Source organism: Bos javanicus, chromosome X (genome assembly GCF_032452875.1).
Source record: "Bos javanicus breed banteng chromosome X, ARS-OSU_banteng_1.0, whole genome shotgun sequence".
NCBI lineage: Eukaryota > Metazoa > Chordata > Mammalia > Artiodactyla > Bovidae > Bos > Bos javanicus.
In genome coordinates, this window is record NC_083897.1 from 81,103,370 (window position 1) to 81,122,095 (window position 18,726).

The 18,726-nt window shown below is 41.2% G+C and overlaps 1 protein-coding gene and 1 pseudogene across 2 annotated transcripts in view; one reads left to right on the forward strand and one right to left on the reverse strand.

Moving 5' to 3' along the window:
- The window catches only part of OGT (O-linked N-acetylglucosamine (GlcNAc) transferase), a 42,407-nt gene extending 28,907 nt beyond the window's left edge, over nt 1-13,500 (reverse strand). Inside the window, exons 1-3 of one of the 2 annotated variants that reach the window (XM_061409731.1) lie at nt 13,223-13,500; nt 9,653-9,803; nt 8,540-8,783 (exon numbers count right to left, since the gene is read on the reverse strand). In XM_061409731.1, coding sequence (XP_061265715.1) covers nt 8,540-8,783; nt 9,653-9,803; nt 13,223-13,259 — 432 coding nt within the window. In that variant the 5' untranslated portion in view covers nt 13,260-13,500. Of the gene's footprint in view, nt 1-8,539; nt 8,784-9,652; nt 9,834-13,222 lie in introns of both variants that reach the window. The other variant, XM_061409729.1, reaches the window with a different exon arrangement.
- On the forward strand, nt 13,451-18,465 carry LOC133242614 (suppressor of cytokine signaling 6-like; annotated as a pseudogene).
- Nucleotides 18,466-18,726: the final 261 nt, after the last annotated feature.

Consider the following 18,726-nt stretch of genomic DNA (forward strand, 5'->3'; position numbering starts at 1 on the left):
CATTAATCTTATTACAGACTTCTCCTCCTCTAATAAGTCTAAGTACTTTTTAACCCTATTTACACTCTGAGAAGTAATGAATTATATAACCTTGCTATCTTCTCTGTATGACTTTTCCCCCTAAACTTTAAGGGTTACCCTTCTGTTTTGGCAGACCATTACTGAACAATCCAATCTATTCATACAAACTCCTTCTACTACATCTGATTACTGTGGTTATACATCTTTGGACTTTTACCAATTCCTATGCCTTTTCTGAGACATAGTAATCAGAAGTCTTGCAATACTTCAACAATGACCCTAGTGGGCTATACATCTTGGCCAACTGTTGCATAATTTTACCTCCAGTTTCTATAAACTCTTGGATGGATGCCATCCAAGTACTGACAGTGTATGTCATATTTAGTTACATCCCAGTGTATGTAAATATTTAGTTACATCATTTAGATCCATTACAACATGCTAAATCAAGTTAACACAGTGCCCATAGTTTAAAATAGATTATCTTCATGATCACTATAAAATAATAAAGCAATTTTAGAAGGTAAAACATTAAATATCATAGTGAAATCCAATTCTCCCATTGGAAATTCAAACATTCATGCATGAATAACTAATTTCTAGAAAATTCAAAATTCAAGGATAACACTGAAATCCAATTCTCCCATTGGAAATTCAAACGTTCATGCATGAATAACTAATTTCTAGAAAATTCAAAATTCAAGGATACCACTGTTCTCCCCCAAAGTTCAAAACCTAAGACATCAATTCTGCTCCATTCGTCGTATCAAAAAAATATCTACTAGAAGAATCACATTTTTCAAACCTGGCCCATTGTATCCATTCCTAGGTTAATATTAGGTTGGTACAAAAGTAATTACAGTTTCAGACTATGAATTTTAAATCATTATAACTTGGCTCAAAAGCATCTTTATTAATAGGAACCATTACAATCAACACATTTTTGCCAATGAGAAATAAGTTTATTTATTCCTGTAGCATAAAAATCTGTGCTTCAGAATTTGATGAACTCTTGGAAAGCATTTTCTGCATCCTGCTGGTTGTGGAAGCATTTTCCCTGCAAAAAGTTATTGAGGTGCTTGAAGAAGTGGTAGGTGGTTGGCGAGAGGTCGGTGAATATAGCCAGTGAGGCAAAAGTAGCCAAATTCGCTCAACTTCTGAAGCATAGGTTGTGTGATGTGTGCTCAGGCACTGTGGCCTGGAAGAATTGGGCCCTTTCGGTTCACCAATGCTGGCTGCAGACACTGCAGTCTTCAGTGCATCTCATCGATTTGCTGAGCATACTTCTCAGATGTAATGGTTTTGCCAGGATTCAGAAGGCTGTAGTGGCTCAGATGGGCAGCAAACCACCGAACAGTGACCATGACCTTTTCTGGTGCAAGTTTCACCTTGGGAAGTGCTTTGGAGCTGCTTCTCGGTCCAACCACTGAGCTGGTTGTTGCCGGTTGTCATAGAAATTCCACTTTTCAGCACACGTTGCAATCTGATTGAGAAATGGTTTGTTGTTGTTGCATAGAATAAGAGAAGACAACACTTCAAAATGATAATTTTTTTGATTTTCAGTCATCTTATGAGGGACTCACCTAACTGAGCTTTTTCACCTTTCCAATCTGCTTCAAATGCCAAATGACCATAGAATGACCGATGTTGAGTTCTTCAGCAACTTCTCGTGTAATTTTAAGACAATCAGCTTTGACAACGGTTCTCGATTGGTCATTGTCACCTTCCGATTGCTGACCACTGTGCTCCTCCTCTTCAAGGCTCTTGTCTCCTTTGCAAAACTTATTGAATCACCACTGCACTGGTATTTCTGGGCAAATGTCTTGTTGATGTTTTGAGTTGTCTCCACTGCTTTACAACCCATTTTGAACTCAAATAAGAAAATCACTCTAATTTGCTTTCTAACATCACTTCCATAATTATAAGTATATAATAAATATAAATATTAAATAAACAGTAAGTATTAGATTGGTGCAAAAGTAATTGTGGCTTTGCACTGTTGAACTTTGCTATTCAATATTGGAATACATTCTTAAATCTGGTTATGTTATACATCATTTTTTTTGTTACACATCATTTTAATGTGTTTCCTGATTTATGTTTTTTGCTAATAACTTATTACTTGCTGTGTATTATTTATTTATTTTAGACTAAGGAAATGATGTTAGACAAAAAGCAAATTCAAGCAATTTTCTTACTCAACTACAAAATGGATCATAAAGAAGAGACAACTCACTACATCAACAATGCGTTTGGCCCAGGATCACCTAACGAATGTACAGAGCAGTAGTTGTTCAAGAAGTTTTGCAAAGGAGACAAGAGCCTTGAAGAGGAGGAGCACAGTGGTCGACAATTGGAAGCTGACAATGACCAACTGAGAACCACCATCAAAGCTGATCCTCTTACAACCACACGAGGAAGTTGCTGAAGAACTCAATGTCGACCATTCTACGGTTGTTTGGCATTTGAAGCAAATTGGAAAGGTGAAAAGGCTCAATTAAGTAGGTCCCTCATGAGTTGACTGAAAAAATCATGATTTTTTAGTGCTGTCTTCTCAATCAGATTGCAACGTGTGCTGAAAAGTGGAATTTATATGACAACCGGAAATAACCAGATCAGTGGCTGGACCGAGAAGCAGCTCCAAAGCACTTCCCAAAGCGAAACTTGCACCAGAAAAGGTCATGGTCACTGTTTGGTGGTCTGCTGCCCATCCGAACCACTACAGCCTTCTGAATCCTGGCAAAACCATTACATCTGAGAAGTATGCTCAGCAAATCGATGAGATGTACTGAAAACTGCAATGCCTGCAGCCAGCACTGGTGAACAAAAAGGCCCCAATCCTTCTCCACAACCACGCTCAACCACAAATCGCACAACCAATGCTTCAAAAGTTGAACGAACTGGGCTACAAACTTTTGCCTCACCTGCTATATTCACCTGACCTCTCACCAACTGACTACCACTTCAAGCATCTTGACAACTTTTTGCAGGGAAAAATGCTTCCATGACCAGCAAAATGCAGAAAATGCTTTCCAAGAGTTCGCTGAAGCCCAAAGCATGGATTTTTATGCTACAGGAATAAACATATTTCTCGTTAGCAAAAATGTGTTGATTATAATTGTTCTTATTTTGATTAATAAAAATGTGTTTGAGCCTAGTTATGATTTAAAACCATGGTCTGAAACCACAATTACTTTTTCACCAACCTAACAAGTCATTAGCAAAAAAAAATTAATGCAAGAAATGTGCATTAAAATGATGTATATAACATAACCACATTTATTTAGAATGTATTCCAATATCAAACAGCAAATTTCAACAATGGAAAAACCACACTTTTGCACCAACTTAATATCTTCTATGCAAACCTTTATTCAATTCAACAATATGCCTGAAACTGTGGGGAAATATATAGAATCCTTATCTTCAAAGGGCCTACAATCTATGTGGAAAGACAAACACATACATATTTTTTCCCATGTAAAACAATGCTTTTTTTTAATGTATTTTTGGCCGTGCTGGGTCTTCATTGCAGCACGGGTTTTTCTCTAGTTGCGAAGAACGGGCTACTCTCTAGTTGCGGCGCATGCGCTTCTCATTGCAGTGACTTCTCTTGTTGTGCAGCACAGGCTCTAAGGTGCACGGGCTTCAGCAGTTGCCTCACGTGGGCTCAGTAGTTGCAGCTGCCAGGCTCTAGAGCACAGGCTCAATAGGTGTGGTGCACAGGCTTTAGTTGCTCCTCAGCATGTGGGATCGTCCCAAATCAGGGACTGAACTCGTGTCTCCTGCATTAGCAGGCAGATTCTTGACCACTGAGCCACCAGGGAAGCCCTTGCTCTGAGTTTTACTTTTATTTCCCCAAGACAGTCTACCCTTCACTCTACTTGGATAAATTTTACAAGCTACTTTTCTGCTGCTTCTAGTTTTAAACTTTTAAAAGTATTTCTGATTACAGGGAATGCTGCAAAAATAGTCTAGTTCAACAAAGAGTTATGATCACAAAATAATTTTTATCTATTCTACAGTATTTCAGAATTACCAACTGATTTTTAAACACAAAGTAGATACAAATGCTAATGATGGTTAATCTGGTATGTTTCTTATAGTAAACTTTTGTTCATGCAACACTAAACCCATGCAACACTAAAACCATACATATTAACCAGCCACATAACTGTAAAGAATTTTAGAGTAGTAAATAAACTCAAAGGAGAAATTAAAAGCTGGGCCTTAAAGGAAGAATAGGGTTTTAACAGACAAAAGAGGAGGGCACTGTAGACAAGGGAAAATAGTATGAATAAAGGTAAGATGGAAATGAATAAGAATTTCCTGTACAACAACCCTTCCTAAGATAGCATCTATTTCCCACCTATCCTCCTAGAGCCTCCCGCCCCCAACACGCAACATCTATGTAGATGGGAAATAAAATCGGGTTGATAAAAGCTTACTGCTGCTGCTGCTAAGTCGCTTCAGTCATGTCCGACTCTGTGCGACCCCATAGACGGCAGCCTACCAGGCTCCCCGTCCCTGGGATTCTCCAGGCAAGAACACTGGAGTGGCTTGCCATTTCCTTCTCCAGTGCATGAAAGTGAAAAGTCAAAGTGAAGTAGCTCAGTCGTGTCCAACTCTCTGCGACCCCATGGACTGCAGCCCACCAAGCTCCTCCATCCATGGGATTTTCCAGGCAAGAGTACTGGAGTGGGGTGCCATTGCCTTCTCCGGATAAAAGCCTACAGTAGTTCTCAATTGCTTCTCAAATTAAATTCAAACTCCTCAGCCTCTCTATTCTTTCTAAATCTTCCAATTGACTCTCCTTTACTACGCTTACTTCTTGTTACTACTTGACTCACCACTTCAGACAAGGAAGTCTACTTGCTATTTACCTTCCTACAGAATGCTTAGGTTATAAGCATCCACTCGAGAAAACTTCATGATTAATACTCTAATAATAATCATCTGAGGAGCTTACAACTTTTTTCCTTTATGGGTCAGGTCCTGCTCATGCTATAATCCACAACCCCCCTCAACACATCTCCCCAATTCCTAACAAAGTATTGTACATACAATAAGTACTCAAATATTTAAATGTGACATATGCACAGCAAACTTAAAAAAAGGCAAAGCAGAGAGGGACAGAAATACAATCAACCCTCCGCATCTTCAGGTGAGGAAGCCATGGACATGAAGAGCCAACTATACTACACCACTTTATATAAGTGGTAAGGTATACATACACAAAGGGCTTGAGCACCCACAGATTCTGGAACCAATCCCTCATGGATACCAAGGGATGACTGCATAAGTTTTTCTACAGTTTAGCTGTATGAGTGAGGCTTGCAACAGTAACAAATAACAAAAGACAATAACACTTGATGGTCAGGATGCCAGCAGATCTCAGTGCTATGCATCCACAATCAAAACAGAAGTACAACCTACAGAATCAGAAACAGGGCTCCTTATAGCAACTCAGGGTTACAGCCATTTTACAAAGAACATTTTATACATAATTCATAAAAGGGACTGTCAAGTATGAGCAACTCTGTGAGTCATCATGTGAAGATTACCAGCTGCAATAGCACATTCAAATACGATGGACTAAAATTTTAGTGAAATTATTAAATCATCCAACATAATGGAAGCCAATTCAGAATGTAAAAATATGAAACAGCTCTATGTCTTAAAAGTAATTTCTATAACCAAGTCAGAAAATAACTTCCAAATTGACATACCATTAACCTAAAGAGACAAATGAAAAAGAAAAAACACATTGCCAAGACCACCACCAAAACATTTTACTTTTTCACTACAGCAAAACCAAAATAACCTGAGTTTAACTATTTCTCATAGAAGGCCAACTACAACTCTGATTCAGGCCAGCAATGCACTGCCATAGAAGCACAATTTAGGAACAGACTCAAGTTTCTCTGTCAGTCCTGAATTGACAAAGACATTTGACAGTAAGCTTTAATCTAGTTAGGAGCTTCCCAGGTGGCACAGTGGTAAAGAATCTGCCTGCCAATGCAAGAGACACAGGAGATGCAGGGTCGATCCCTAGGTTGGGAAGATTCCCCTCGAGGAAGAAATGGTAACCCACTCCAGTATTCTTGCCTGGAAAATCCCATGGGCAGAGGAGCCTGAGTGGCCTCCAGGCTGTTCACAGTATCACAGAGTCGGACACAACTGAGCATGCCTAGAGTGCCTTGGGAAGCTCTTAAACCTAGTTAAGACAAGATACCCTGAAATGAATTAAAGCATGATCACTTATATTTAGATGAAATCAAGGCAGTAGGCACAATCTCTTTCTCATTCTCATTGGTAAAGACAGAGAAATAAAGCAGCACCTTTCACTAGTAGAAACAAAACCAGGGAATGCATAGCTGTTCAATACCTTCAAGGGTAGTCCCATGACTTATTTTCATATTATCTTACTTCTTCGGTAGGGCACAATGATAAGCTTTCTGTTAACAGGTTAGATACTGAAATGCATGGTTCCATCTCCCACTTTAGTTTTCTTTTCTCATCATACTCCTGCAGTTTGGTATACTGTCAGCAGCAATGACTGCTCTGCCACACATGAAACCTGAGCAAAGGGGATCAGAGTTCAAGACGTTTGGGCCCACGGCTAGGTAAGAGGACACAAATGAATGTGTATGCAATCAACAAGTGAAGGATGGGACCAACCTAATTAATAAAGGGAAAGAACTTACTATCACAATTAGATGCACAAGTGAGCCCCGAACCTTCGCAAGAACAAGGTCCAAGCCCCAGCAGCAGCACATACAGGGGTACCTAAAACTTTCTATAACTAGCTAGATAGTACTGCAATAAAAATTACAAGAAGTCCTTTAAATTTACATATATATCCATTGAGTATCTCTGAAAGGATACCTAAGAAACTAGTATCAGCTACCTCCAAGGATACATTGTATTCATACAAAAAACAATAAAGTTTAAAATTTTACACTCAAAATTAACTCAAAAAAAAAAAAAAACTGTTAATAGATGTCCTGATAAAAAGTGATTTCAGATCTTTGCATAAACTACTAAATTAAGCTTCAGTCTCCTACCTGTAAAATAAGGATTAAGGGATAGGAGAATGGTTTTCAGAGAAGGCAATGGCACCCCACTCCAGTACTCTTGCCTGGAAAATCCTATGGACGGAGGAGCCTGGTAGGCTGCAGTCCACGGGGTCGCTAAGAGTTGGACATGACTGAGCAACTTCACTTTCAACTTTCACTTTCATGCATTGGAGAAGGAAATGGCAAGCCACTCCAGTGTTCTTGCCTGGAGAATCCCAGGGACGGGGGAGCCTGGTGGGCTGCCGTCTATGGGGTCGCACAGAGTTGGACACGACTGAAGCGACTTAGCAGCAGCAGCAGCAGCAGAATGGTTTTCACACTGTGCTCAAGGGCTATCTTGAGGAATGAGTGCCCTCTGAGCACCTCTTCCCCTTTTTATCTTGTCTGTCTTCTCTCTTCAATGTTTGTTTTCAAGATATTCAGACTCAGGTTTCAATATCCACTTCATCATTCTGTTTGCTCCCAAGTTACATAACCCCTCCATTACTTTTAAGTGATAAAATTGGAATACCATCTACTTTGAAAGATCATTGTGAGCATTAAGAAAGACCAATGTCTGACTGGCAGTGTCTGAGCATACAGTAGACTTTAAATAAATGGTAGCCATAATAGCTAACTATTTACCACTTCCTGGGTTGCTGCAAAGCTAAAAGTTGAGGACATAGCTCAGAAACATATTCCTAAATTTTTTTCTGGATTCCTATAATCTCTCTATCACTTTCCTCTTAAATTTATATCTATCTTATTTCCTTAACTACATCAAAAGTTCTAAGGGCAAGTCTTACTTTTTCTGTGTACCTTTCAGAGACCCTAACACACTGAACGTGTCCGCCAACTGGGCCTCACTTGCTTCCCAGAAAACATCTGCAATTTAGATAAAAAAAAATTTTAAGAACTAATCAAAAGCCTTGTGTGCATACTAGTACCTCTATTTTACCACCTCTGATTATGTTGAAAGAAGAGAGAATAGGATATTGAGGGAAAAAATTTGCAGCCTAGTTTTCATGTTATGGATCCATATATTGACATCTCATTTTAACTAGTCTATATTACAGATTAAGGCCCTGCTACCACTATTTCTTGAAAGTCAATTACCTGTTGAATACATTATAGCAGAAAGTATCCAAATTTAATCAAAAGAGCCTAAAGAAACAATATCATGTGTTCTGTACTTTTACAGGCATTCTAAAAATAGATGTAAGACTCTCTTGCAGTAAGGTAATTTTTACGCTAATAACTTGCTAGATAAAATGAATTTTTTAAAGACAACAACGCAGCTCTGAGTCAAAGCAATTTCATCATTTTAAGTAAACTAAACATTTCCAAACTCTTGACTTTATTCCACGCAAAAAAACCTATTTTAGTGTCTAAAGTATCAAACTATGTTTCTTTCTAGGTTTTTGTGAAAGGAAAATAATAACCATTAAAATTATACTTACAGGATTGTACTGAAGAGCAGAGACGTAAGCTTGTACTGCCCCTTCCATGTCGCCTGCTGCTACCAAAGCAGCTGCCAGGTTAATATAACCATCGATGAAATCTGGTTTGAGACGCAATGCATGCCGGTAATGCTCAATTGCTTCCTGCAACTGCCCTCTTTCCTTGTACACATTCCCCAAATTTGAATAGGCTTCTGCCAGAAGGGGGTTCTGTTTAATTGCCAGAGTACTAAAGTGGGCAGATCTGGAAAAGGGGAAAAGTGTTGATGCATGGGTATGCATGTTACAGAAAGAAGGTATGGCCCTTATGCAACAGTTTTTGAAGATCCTGTGTATTGCTCATTATATAATAATATATTATCTTTTAACTAGCTCACAGAAGGAAAAATTGTGGAAATCAAAGTTTTTCAGACGTGGAGGCATTTGGAGTTCAAATCGGAACACTTTTTTCTTAAGAGATAAAATTCTTAGCTAGTCTCATTACCAAACTGCCTCATTATAAACAATGATCAATAAGATCAAGAATGAAAATGCTATGTGCATGAGTCTCATTTTCCATTTGCTGATAAGATTCAATGATGCACATCTTTAAATGTCTAAATAAGCCAGTGACAATTTATTAAAAGGCCAAGAACACAGATTCTTCCCTTTTGATTAATTCAACTGATTAGCTAAAAGTAGTACATCATAATGATTTAATGATGGCATTTGCAACTTGAACTACATATGCGCCTCCTACCACAACATATACACTATTATCTCTGAACACTTCTGTCCCTCAAGGTGACACATCTTACAAAGGTGAGACTGGATGCTCAGATGTAGACTAAGAATAATTTATTACCTGAAAAAGAGTTCTAAAAAAGCAGCCGACGTAGGTGGAAAAATCTAGAAAAGGTCCCTAGTTATACCAATAATACAACCACCACCACAAAAGAAGGGAGGAAAACTGGCAGCTGGGCCTATCACAAGTGGGCAAGAGAGCAGATGTGCGTTGGTGGCTCCAGGTGAAACCCAGAACTGGAAAAATTTCAAGTTCAGATATTTAAGTAACATTTTTCAAGCTCAGCACTCAGAGGCAGCAATCACCAGCATCACCCCCACATCTCCTACCTGTCCAGCCTTCGACACTGGAAGTGTATAGATGAAAGTAATAAAAGCACACCAGTATTGTCTGGCTCTTGTCTCCAGAGCTGCATGCAGTGTCTCTCAGCTGCCTCAAAATCTCCTGCCTGATATTCACGATGTGCCAACTCAGCTAACCCTTGGAAGGAAAGCATACGTTTCGTTGGTTCTGGAGAATCATCAAAACATTTGAGGGAAGGAGGGGGGAAAACAAAAAGTTAGAAATGCAAACAAAAAAATGTAAAAATATGGTATATTAAACTTAAAGATGAAAACGCTTGAAACTATGTAAAGCACTAGAATGTTCTGCACATTATCGATACCCCCAAGTTAACAGCAGGTGCAGAATTGGCATTTTTAGAATTCCCCACCTAGACAGAAATATTTATTTGCAAATGAGATTATATTTTATGACCAAAAATACTTGGTATTTTAAATTACAAATCAGATGTAGCATCTAAAGATGCACTACTAAACATTATTCCTTATACTTCAGTTAACATAGAGAAACGAAATATAAAACATGTGATTTGCGAGGTCACATAGATGTAATAATGTCAGAATAACCTCCTGGGAAACTTAATACTTTGTCCCATGTTTTAGGTTGGATTTGGCGGGGAGGGGGGGTACTGGTAACAATCTACCTCTTAAGCTGGGTGGGGACACCAGATGTGTGGTTAACTCTTTAAATTATATTCATGCTTTTGTATTATTTCACAACTCAATTTTTAAATTATTTAAAGGGTGACACTAGAAACAGGCATAAGGAGAAAAAACTAAAAGTCAAGGTGCTATTTTTAAAACAGCTGATAAACAAGATGAATTTATCTGTCAAGAGCCAAAATATTTAAAGCGGTCAAACATTTTAAATCAAAACCCAAGATTGTATTATATTCTTCCTGTACCATTCCAAACTCACACTGAGACCAAATTAGCTAAATCCCACCCACGCTGGTTTAACACTAGCATTTTCCAAAGAGCTCTGATACTGACTAAAGGGACTAAAACATTGCGAACAACCCTGTATAAACTAAGCAGTTACCTACAACTGCAATGAATTTTTTAAAGAATGGGGAAATGCTAAAATATAAAACCATCTGATAAAGTGCAACTAAATTAATAATAAATGAATGCACTTTGTTGTGTGTAACTTTGTTCAGATACAAAAAGATAAAGAATATACAGCTAAGGCCCAAAGATGGAAAACAACAACAAGCTGCCTAAGTCTCAAGTGTAAATACTTAAACAATGATACATTATTTGGGAATTTGACCACAGTACTTTCACGAGACAGAGTAAGAAACTTTCTACAAATTAAATACTTAAATTCTACCAAGGTCCAAGTGAGAAGCTCATATTGAGCCCAGACCCTCACTCATTAGACCTGGCAAATGAACTGTATACTCAGGAAAGCCAAGTAAATTTCCTAACAAGGCACAGCTAGCTGACCACTAATGTGAAGAGCAGAGAGACCTGCATCCACATTTGTGGACTGTTATACCTCTTATGGGCTTCCCTTGTGGCTCAGCTGGTAAAGAATCCGCCTGCAATGTGGGGAACCTGGGTTCGATCCCTGGGTTGGGAAGATCCCCTGGGGAAGGGAAAGGCTACCCACTCCAGTATTCTGGCCTGGAGAATTCCAGACTGCTATTGTTCCCCAGCTCACTCTGCTCCTGGTCAATTCGGTTCCATTTATTTTGGGGCTTCCCTGGTGGCTCAGACGGTAAAGCGTCTGCCTGCAATGAGGGACACCAGAGTTCGATTCCTGGGTCGGGAAGATCCCCTGGAGAAGGAAATGGCAATCCACTCAGCACTCTTGCCTGGAAAATACCATGGACGGAGGCTACCTGATAGGCTACAGTCCATGGGGTCGCAGAGAGTCGGACACGACTGACTGAGCGACCTCACTATTCACTATACCTCTTACAGGAACTAGAAAATCACATTTTAAACAAGTCTCTAGAACTCCCTTCCTTGCTCTTTATTTTTAACCCATACTTTATCAACTTTTCAAAAGCCGCCTATCTGCTATTTTAACACTAGAAATGACAACTTTCTCAAATAAAATAACAGGCAGAAAAGGGCAAGCAGGGACTTCATTGGTAGTCCAGCGGTTAAGACTCTGCGCTCCCAATGCAGGGAGCACAGGTTCCATGCCTGGTCCAGGGAACTAAGATCCCGCAAGCCGCATGGTGCGGCCAAAAAATAAAGAAAAGGGCAAGCTAGAACAAGAGAATCTAGGACAGACTCTTAAATCTTTAAAAAAAAAAAAAATCCCTGAGCGAGAGGGGAACACTACCAATCTCACTACCTACAGTCAAAATATAAGATACAATTGAAGATTCATCTCTTAGTGCACAATGTCCAAGAACAATAAAACCCTTGACATCTCAACTGAGAAACCAACAAAAAAATAACCTCGTGGGAAACCTTAGAACCGCAGCCCAATCCCCCCCTCCCTCCCGCCCCAAATAGCCTCAATACGGAAAGGCAGCTGAAGGACACTCCTATAATTTGGAGTTTTCTTATTTTTAGTACTAAATGCTCTCAGACTAATTGTCTAAAAGGGCAACCGCCTTGCACTTGTGCAGCTACACTCCAGTTGCTTTACAAACTCTTCAAGCAGGGATGAAAACTCAAAAAAATATACCCTCTATGAATAAAGAAATACCGGGCTAAAGAATGGGGATGGAAGACCCAGAGACGGCGGCGGAGGAATACAAGGACAAAGTAACACAAAGCGAGAATCTGGCGGGCAGGGTGGTCAACGCCGAAGCCCCTGCACTAGAGTGGTTTCTCCCCGAGGGTAGGAAACGGACCGCAGGGCTGGCAACCTCGAGAAGGAAAGGGTGTGGCTCCCCGCGGGAGCGGAGGGAGGAGGACAGGGTGGGAAATCCAGGCTGGGGGCAGCGAGTGGAATTGGGCGATGGCAAAAAGAACCCCTGGAAATTTCCAATCGAAACCGGGACCGCTCAACCCAAGGCACAGCACACAGGCGCTGCCAGGCGCGGTGCTGCTCAAAATCCCCCGTTGGAGAGGTGACTCGGAGCGCACCCAGGAGCTTGCGCTCGTCCTTGGGGGTGATGCAAAGTGAGGATACGATTACACTGGAACGGCACCTCCGCCCTCGATTGACAGAGGACCACCAAATCGGGCTAAGGGGAGCGGGGTGGAGGGGGAAGAGAAGGGGGCGGTGAGCTGAACTGGGGAGAAAACGACTGCGAAGGAGAATGAAAGGCAGCGAGAAGGGCAGGGATTCCAATACAGTCCATTCTGAGACAGTCTAAGCGCGCAGGTGTAGAAGGGTCCCGAGAGACAGAAGGCTAGAAAATGTATAGGATTACAAAGCAAGAAAGGAAGCAAAAAGCAAGCAAGCGAAAGAAAATGTTTTAGGAACGGACGACAGCAGAAAACCCAGATCAGATGCCGCTAGACGCCGAAAAGCTTAGCGATGCCACTGATGCAATGGGGATGGCCAGAGGGGAGGGAGTGATGAGAGGCAAAGGACGGCGCGAGACCCCAAGGGGGCGTCTGCCAAAGTAGAACAGACACCGGTACCTGTGCTGTCGGCCACGTTGCCCACGGAAGACGCCATCTGGAGCTTCTAGAGCGAGTGCAAGAAGTGGGTGATTGAATCCTGCAGCCGCCACTACTGGCAATGTTTCTAGAGGTAGTAGCACGAAGGCAGCAGCCCTACCAGTGCTTTGGCAGGCTTAAGCAGCAGTAACAGTTACAGCCTTCGAACCCTAGAACTCTGGTTGGCCATCTACCTCTCACGGTCTTGAAATGGCGGCGACGGCTCCTCGGCCGAAACAACACGGACCGGAACTACTTTCTGTTACAATCAAGTACCAGCGCGGAAGTTGCGCGGTAACCAGTGCTACCAACAAAATGACTATAATCAAAGTCAATCGGTCCTATGTAACCTTCCGCGCAGGGCCCATTGCGACAAACACGATTATGTCGAGAGCGCATGCGAGCAGCCGTGTCAGCCCGACTGGCTGTTAGGGCACTGTCTGGGACGGGAGCGACCAAGTTTTTTTTTTTACTAGCGAAGCGGATGGTTTAAAAGAAACTGTACACTTGAATGATAATTTTGCCAGTGATATAGTCTGCTGCTGCTGCTGCTAAGTCGCTTCAGTCGTGTCCGACTCCGTGTGACCCCATAGACGGCAGCCCACCAGGCTCCCCGTCCCTGGGATTCTCCAGGCAAGAACACTGGAGTGGCTTGCCATTTCCTTCTCCAATGCGTGAAAATGAAAAGTGAAAGTCAAGTAGCTCAGTCGTGTCCGACTCCCAGGGACCCCGTGGACTGCAGCCCACCAGGCTCCTCCGTCCATGGGATTTTCCAGGCAAGAGTACTGGAGTGGGTTGCTATTGCCTTCTCCGTGGTATAGTCTACTACCTAGCAAAGAGCATAGATTTTAATAGGAATGCAAAAGGGGTATACAAGTTTCATCAACTTCATTCGTATAGTTGCAAGATGATGAATCAATTCTGAGCAAGTAAATGTAAATGGTTATATTTCAAAGGCTAGAATTCAAAACAGTGGAGAGTTCCAATTTGAACACGTCTTAGTTCTGATTCCAGCCATTGGTTTAAGCGCTTTGATTAAAAGGATTGAGTTTCTCAGGGCCAAATGAACCCAAGCATCTCAGATTTTGGCCATATAGCCCGAAAGTTCCAAATCCTCTTGCTATTCACGATAATTTTGCCCACAGTATTATGGCAAATGCTTCACAACTCAGGGACATGCTGACAGTTTGCACTGCAAAGGCAACAGCCATAAAAATGTTAAAGATTCATATTCTTCGAAATCCATGACCCTTCCGAGTTGACTTCATTTCCACCACATTGCTTTGCAAATTATTACAATCAGTAATACCATTTAACTCAAGGCAGCTCAACAATGATAAATTGATTCATTTGCCATCTACCTAAACCACACATCTAAATAGAGACTAAACTGCTCCGCTTCCTTGAACAAATCAGTTCTTTATGATCCTCCTGCAGTTTCAAGTCCACTGTTCAGACGTTTTGTCACATTGGTATTAATTTATATTGCATCCCTTGTTCCAGAAAGGATTAAAGTAGCTTGCCACATTAGCAAGAAATTACAAACCAATGAAGGCAAGAAGCTGGGTCTCTCAGAGCCTTTTTATTTCCAAAAAAAATAGTCCTTGATCTAAGACAACAAATCCGTGAGTTTATTCAAAATGTTTCTACTACCTAGTCATCTGACCACACTTATTTTTTTAAAAAACTTAGGTCCTCAAATTTTGCTTTAATTTCTTTGAGACAGTTCACATACTGTTAATTATGGATATGAGTGCAGAAGAAATGTTAATATTGATAGTTTCTTCTATTATATCCATAATTAAAAGTCAGGTGCAGTGAAAAAGTTCACTACACAAACTCTCCTGGAAATTGGATACCAGCTTCTTCTCTTAATTTGATTTAACTGGTAAAACCTTCCCCCGACTCCTGACTCCCCCCTGGTGCCCCAACCCTCAGTACAAGTGTTTGATCTGTGGTGAATAAAATCAGCTTTTCAACTTTTATAACAGACTTCTCAAATTCCACTGGCAGATGTTTAGGCCTTCCTGATTAGAGGGTGCTTAGCTAATTAAGTAAAATTCTCCTTCAATGCCAGGTTATGTTGCCAGCTGGGCCAGCTATTTGGCCCATCCATACTTGTATCTAAGTTTCCTTCTCCTGAGAGAGGAGTCAAGGGATGCTTCTGGGGAAAGCTGGGTGGTGGGGCTCACTGTGAATCAATAAGGAAACACCGCCCGCCCCCCCCCCGCCGTTGGAATCTCAAGAACCCCCTCCAGGTACTTTCCAGGAGTAGCACCTGGAGGGTTTAGTTTGAAGGACTTATCAGATAAAACCATCTTCTTTGGCCAATCAAGTAACATTTACTAGAGTCTGTGCAAGGCACTGTGGGAGATGGAAAAATCAACAAGAGAAGATCTTTGCCCTCAAGGAAATTGAAACCCAGTTAGTTAGACACAGACAGCCTCTAGAGCATAAAAAAGAAGAGCATTATAAAGGTGATAAAATACATCAGTGTCTGTAAATATCTGAGGAGGGAACAGTCACTTCAGGCTGGAGAAGGGTGACCAAGAAGGCCTGATCTAGGCGTTGAAGGGGGTGCTTTTGTGTGTTCTCTTTCACACCGATTTCTGTTTAGTGTTTTGTTATGTTTTCTCCCTTTTATGGGTAGCAATTCAAAATTCAGAATCATCTAAAACAAACCAGATGCTTCTTCCACCGCAATCCCAAACTTTGCCACCCTAATAACACCGCTAATGGTGTATTAGTTTTCTGTTACTGTCTTGCAAATTACCACCAATTTAGCGGCTTGAAACAAATACATATTTCGCAGCAGTTGCGCCAGCAATCAGTGAGGGAGCCTGAGACACGCTCTGGCCACCGCCGCCAAACGGTTCAATGAAGCTGTAAGAATACACAGATGTACCACCGCAGGTTCATCAGATGTTTGTGGATACTGTTCCAGAGAGAGATTGGCCTCCACCTCCCGGATTAGCTAACCAGTCATAACGAAGAAAATTTGTTTTAAAACTTTCCAGAAATCGTTGAACCTGAATAAAAGGATGAAACTGATTTCATGGTAGCACAGCAACCATCACTAGCCAGTGAGTTTGGAAAACATGATTCCTTATTTGGTAGCTGCTATGGTAAAGACATGGCCAGCTGGGATAGCAACAGGGAAGATGAAAAAGGTAGAACAAAATAGATCAAAGAGTGAAAGCCTAATGGGTACCTTAAAAAGGCGGCTTTCTGCAGAACAAAAGCAAAAAGGCAGGAGGATCACATCCTCTGGGAGCTCTGCCAGATGAGGATGCGGTTTCCTCTCCTCAGCACCAGTAGTTTTTAAAGATGTGACTTCTGAAAGATCAATAAGGTCCACTTCCCTTAGCAATCATCACTATAGTCCTACCCCTTAGCCTCTTGACTGGCAAACTCTGAGGAGGCCTGTATCAAAATGGAGGAAGTAAGATTCAAAGTCTTGGTTCATTCTTCCAATCCAGATCCAACACAGAATGATGTCTGAAAATATTTTCAGTCTTCAGACTGAAACTGTATGCTGAGAACAAAATAATCGAAGAGTTCAGAATCTCAGAATGGAGATTTGCATCTTCCCTCAATGAACACGAACCTGTAGTTATTGGACTTACGCCTCAAGGCTGCGCTTGGGACTTCCCTCCTGGTACAGGGGCTAGGAATTTGCCTGCCAGTGCAGGGGACACAGGTTTGATCCCTGACCTGGGAAGATTTCACTTGCCTCCGAACAACTGAGCGGATGCACCTAGAGCCCTGTGCTCCTCAACTAGAGAAGCAATGAGAACCTAGGGCACCACAATGGAGGGTAGTCCTTGAAGGAAAGTGACACAGCTCAAAATACCCTCCCGGCTTCCCCACCATTCTGTGCAAAACAAAGAACTCTCTCACCTGAAGAAAAAAATGGACATTAAGGTTGATTAAGCTGCCCAGCTCCCAGCCCGTCCCAGCCTCTGGCGTATCTCCAAATTCCTTGCCCCAGCTGTTTAAGAGAGAACTAATCCGAACAACCTTGGAGAAGAACAGGCCCCCTTAAGACAGTAGATTTCCACATATATGCCTATACATACTTACTCTTTTCTTGGGTTAGTGCAGCAGCTCACTAATCTGACTACTGTCCCTTCTCGCCTCATTAAAAGTAATCTGTTCCTGTAAAGTGCCGCTCTTGTTCTTTTTCCGAACCTCACCTTCTCTGACTCCCTTACCCTGCAGTCCCTACTTGCCACGACTAGAGAAAGCCCTCTCGGCAGCAATGAAAACCCAGCACAACCAAAAATAAATAAACAAATTATTTTAAAAAATACTGCGTTTGATATTCTGTGTCTAGAAATGAGGTAATGTATGATTTGGAAGGATTGCCTAGCTATTGTCTGGATACTTCTCCCATGTAAGTTTCTGCAGTTCCTTCTCAACCCAGAGAGAACTCTTTCTCCCAAAATGAAAATCCAGAAGAGGAGGACCTAGTTGTTGCCCTAGAGAACTTTGTGGATCCGTCTGTGTATAGCTTGTTCATTGACACCACAGGTGTCATGTTGCAAAGCCCAAGAGTGAGTCATGATGATGTCCCTCCACACTCACCATTACAGAATAATCAAATCCAAATGAACATCGGTGGACTTACCAGCACAGATGTCCATGTGTCTGAAAGCATGTGTGCTATCATATGAATTTTGATCCTGACTCTGCTCCTGTGGTTGCAAGAGTTATGACTCAATGGAAAGTAGTGGTCTTATGGTTGTGACAAGCTTTACAAAGGAGTTGAAAAAACTTGCGAAATAAGGATAGTGCTGGGGACCAATCACATGCTGGGAGAAGGAAGGAAATCGAGCAAAAATGCCAGATGGTTCTTTTCTTGCTCCAGCTAGTTCTGATGACCGTTATCTTTTAAGCTCCAGCTTTCACTTCCATAGTAAAACACTTTACACTAGAATTGAGCGCTCAAATGTTAGGTTTTGCTTTTATGAACAACCAGATGTGGATGGACAATTTGCTGATCTAATTAAACATTCAGCCAGAGACTGGGAAAATAGAGCTTTTTGTTATTCAAGGTCTCCATTACCTGGATATGCAGTTTACCCTGTCAGACTGACCAATCAGTATCAAGATTCCTGCAAGTGCATTCTTTGTGCTGTTTTGTTATATGTCAGCATATCAGAATAGATTTATTTTTAAAACTGCTTTTGCCAAACAAAATGAAGGATTATTGAAAGATTAGGAGAACCCTCCATCTTGCACTTTGGGTTCCAGAAATGAAACTGGACTATAGTTTATAAACTTACATTACTATCAAAATCTTTCGCTGCCATACCTGTTCAAGATTAAAGTGAAAAGAATAGCCAATTTGTTTAGGGGTGAGGAAGTATTGCCAACATGTCTTGAGTTTATTTTTGGTTCTTTAAAAAGAACCAAAAGGTTTGAGAAGTGTGAGTTGTCTTCTATCATATGCAAAACAATGACAATGTAAATTATCAGATTCT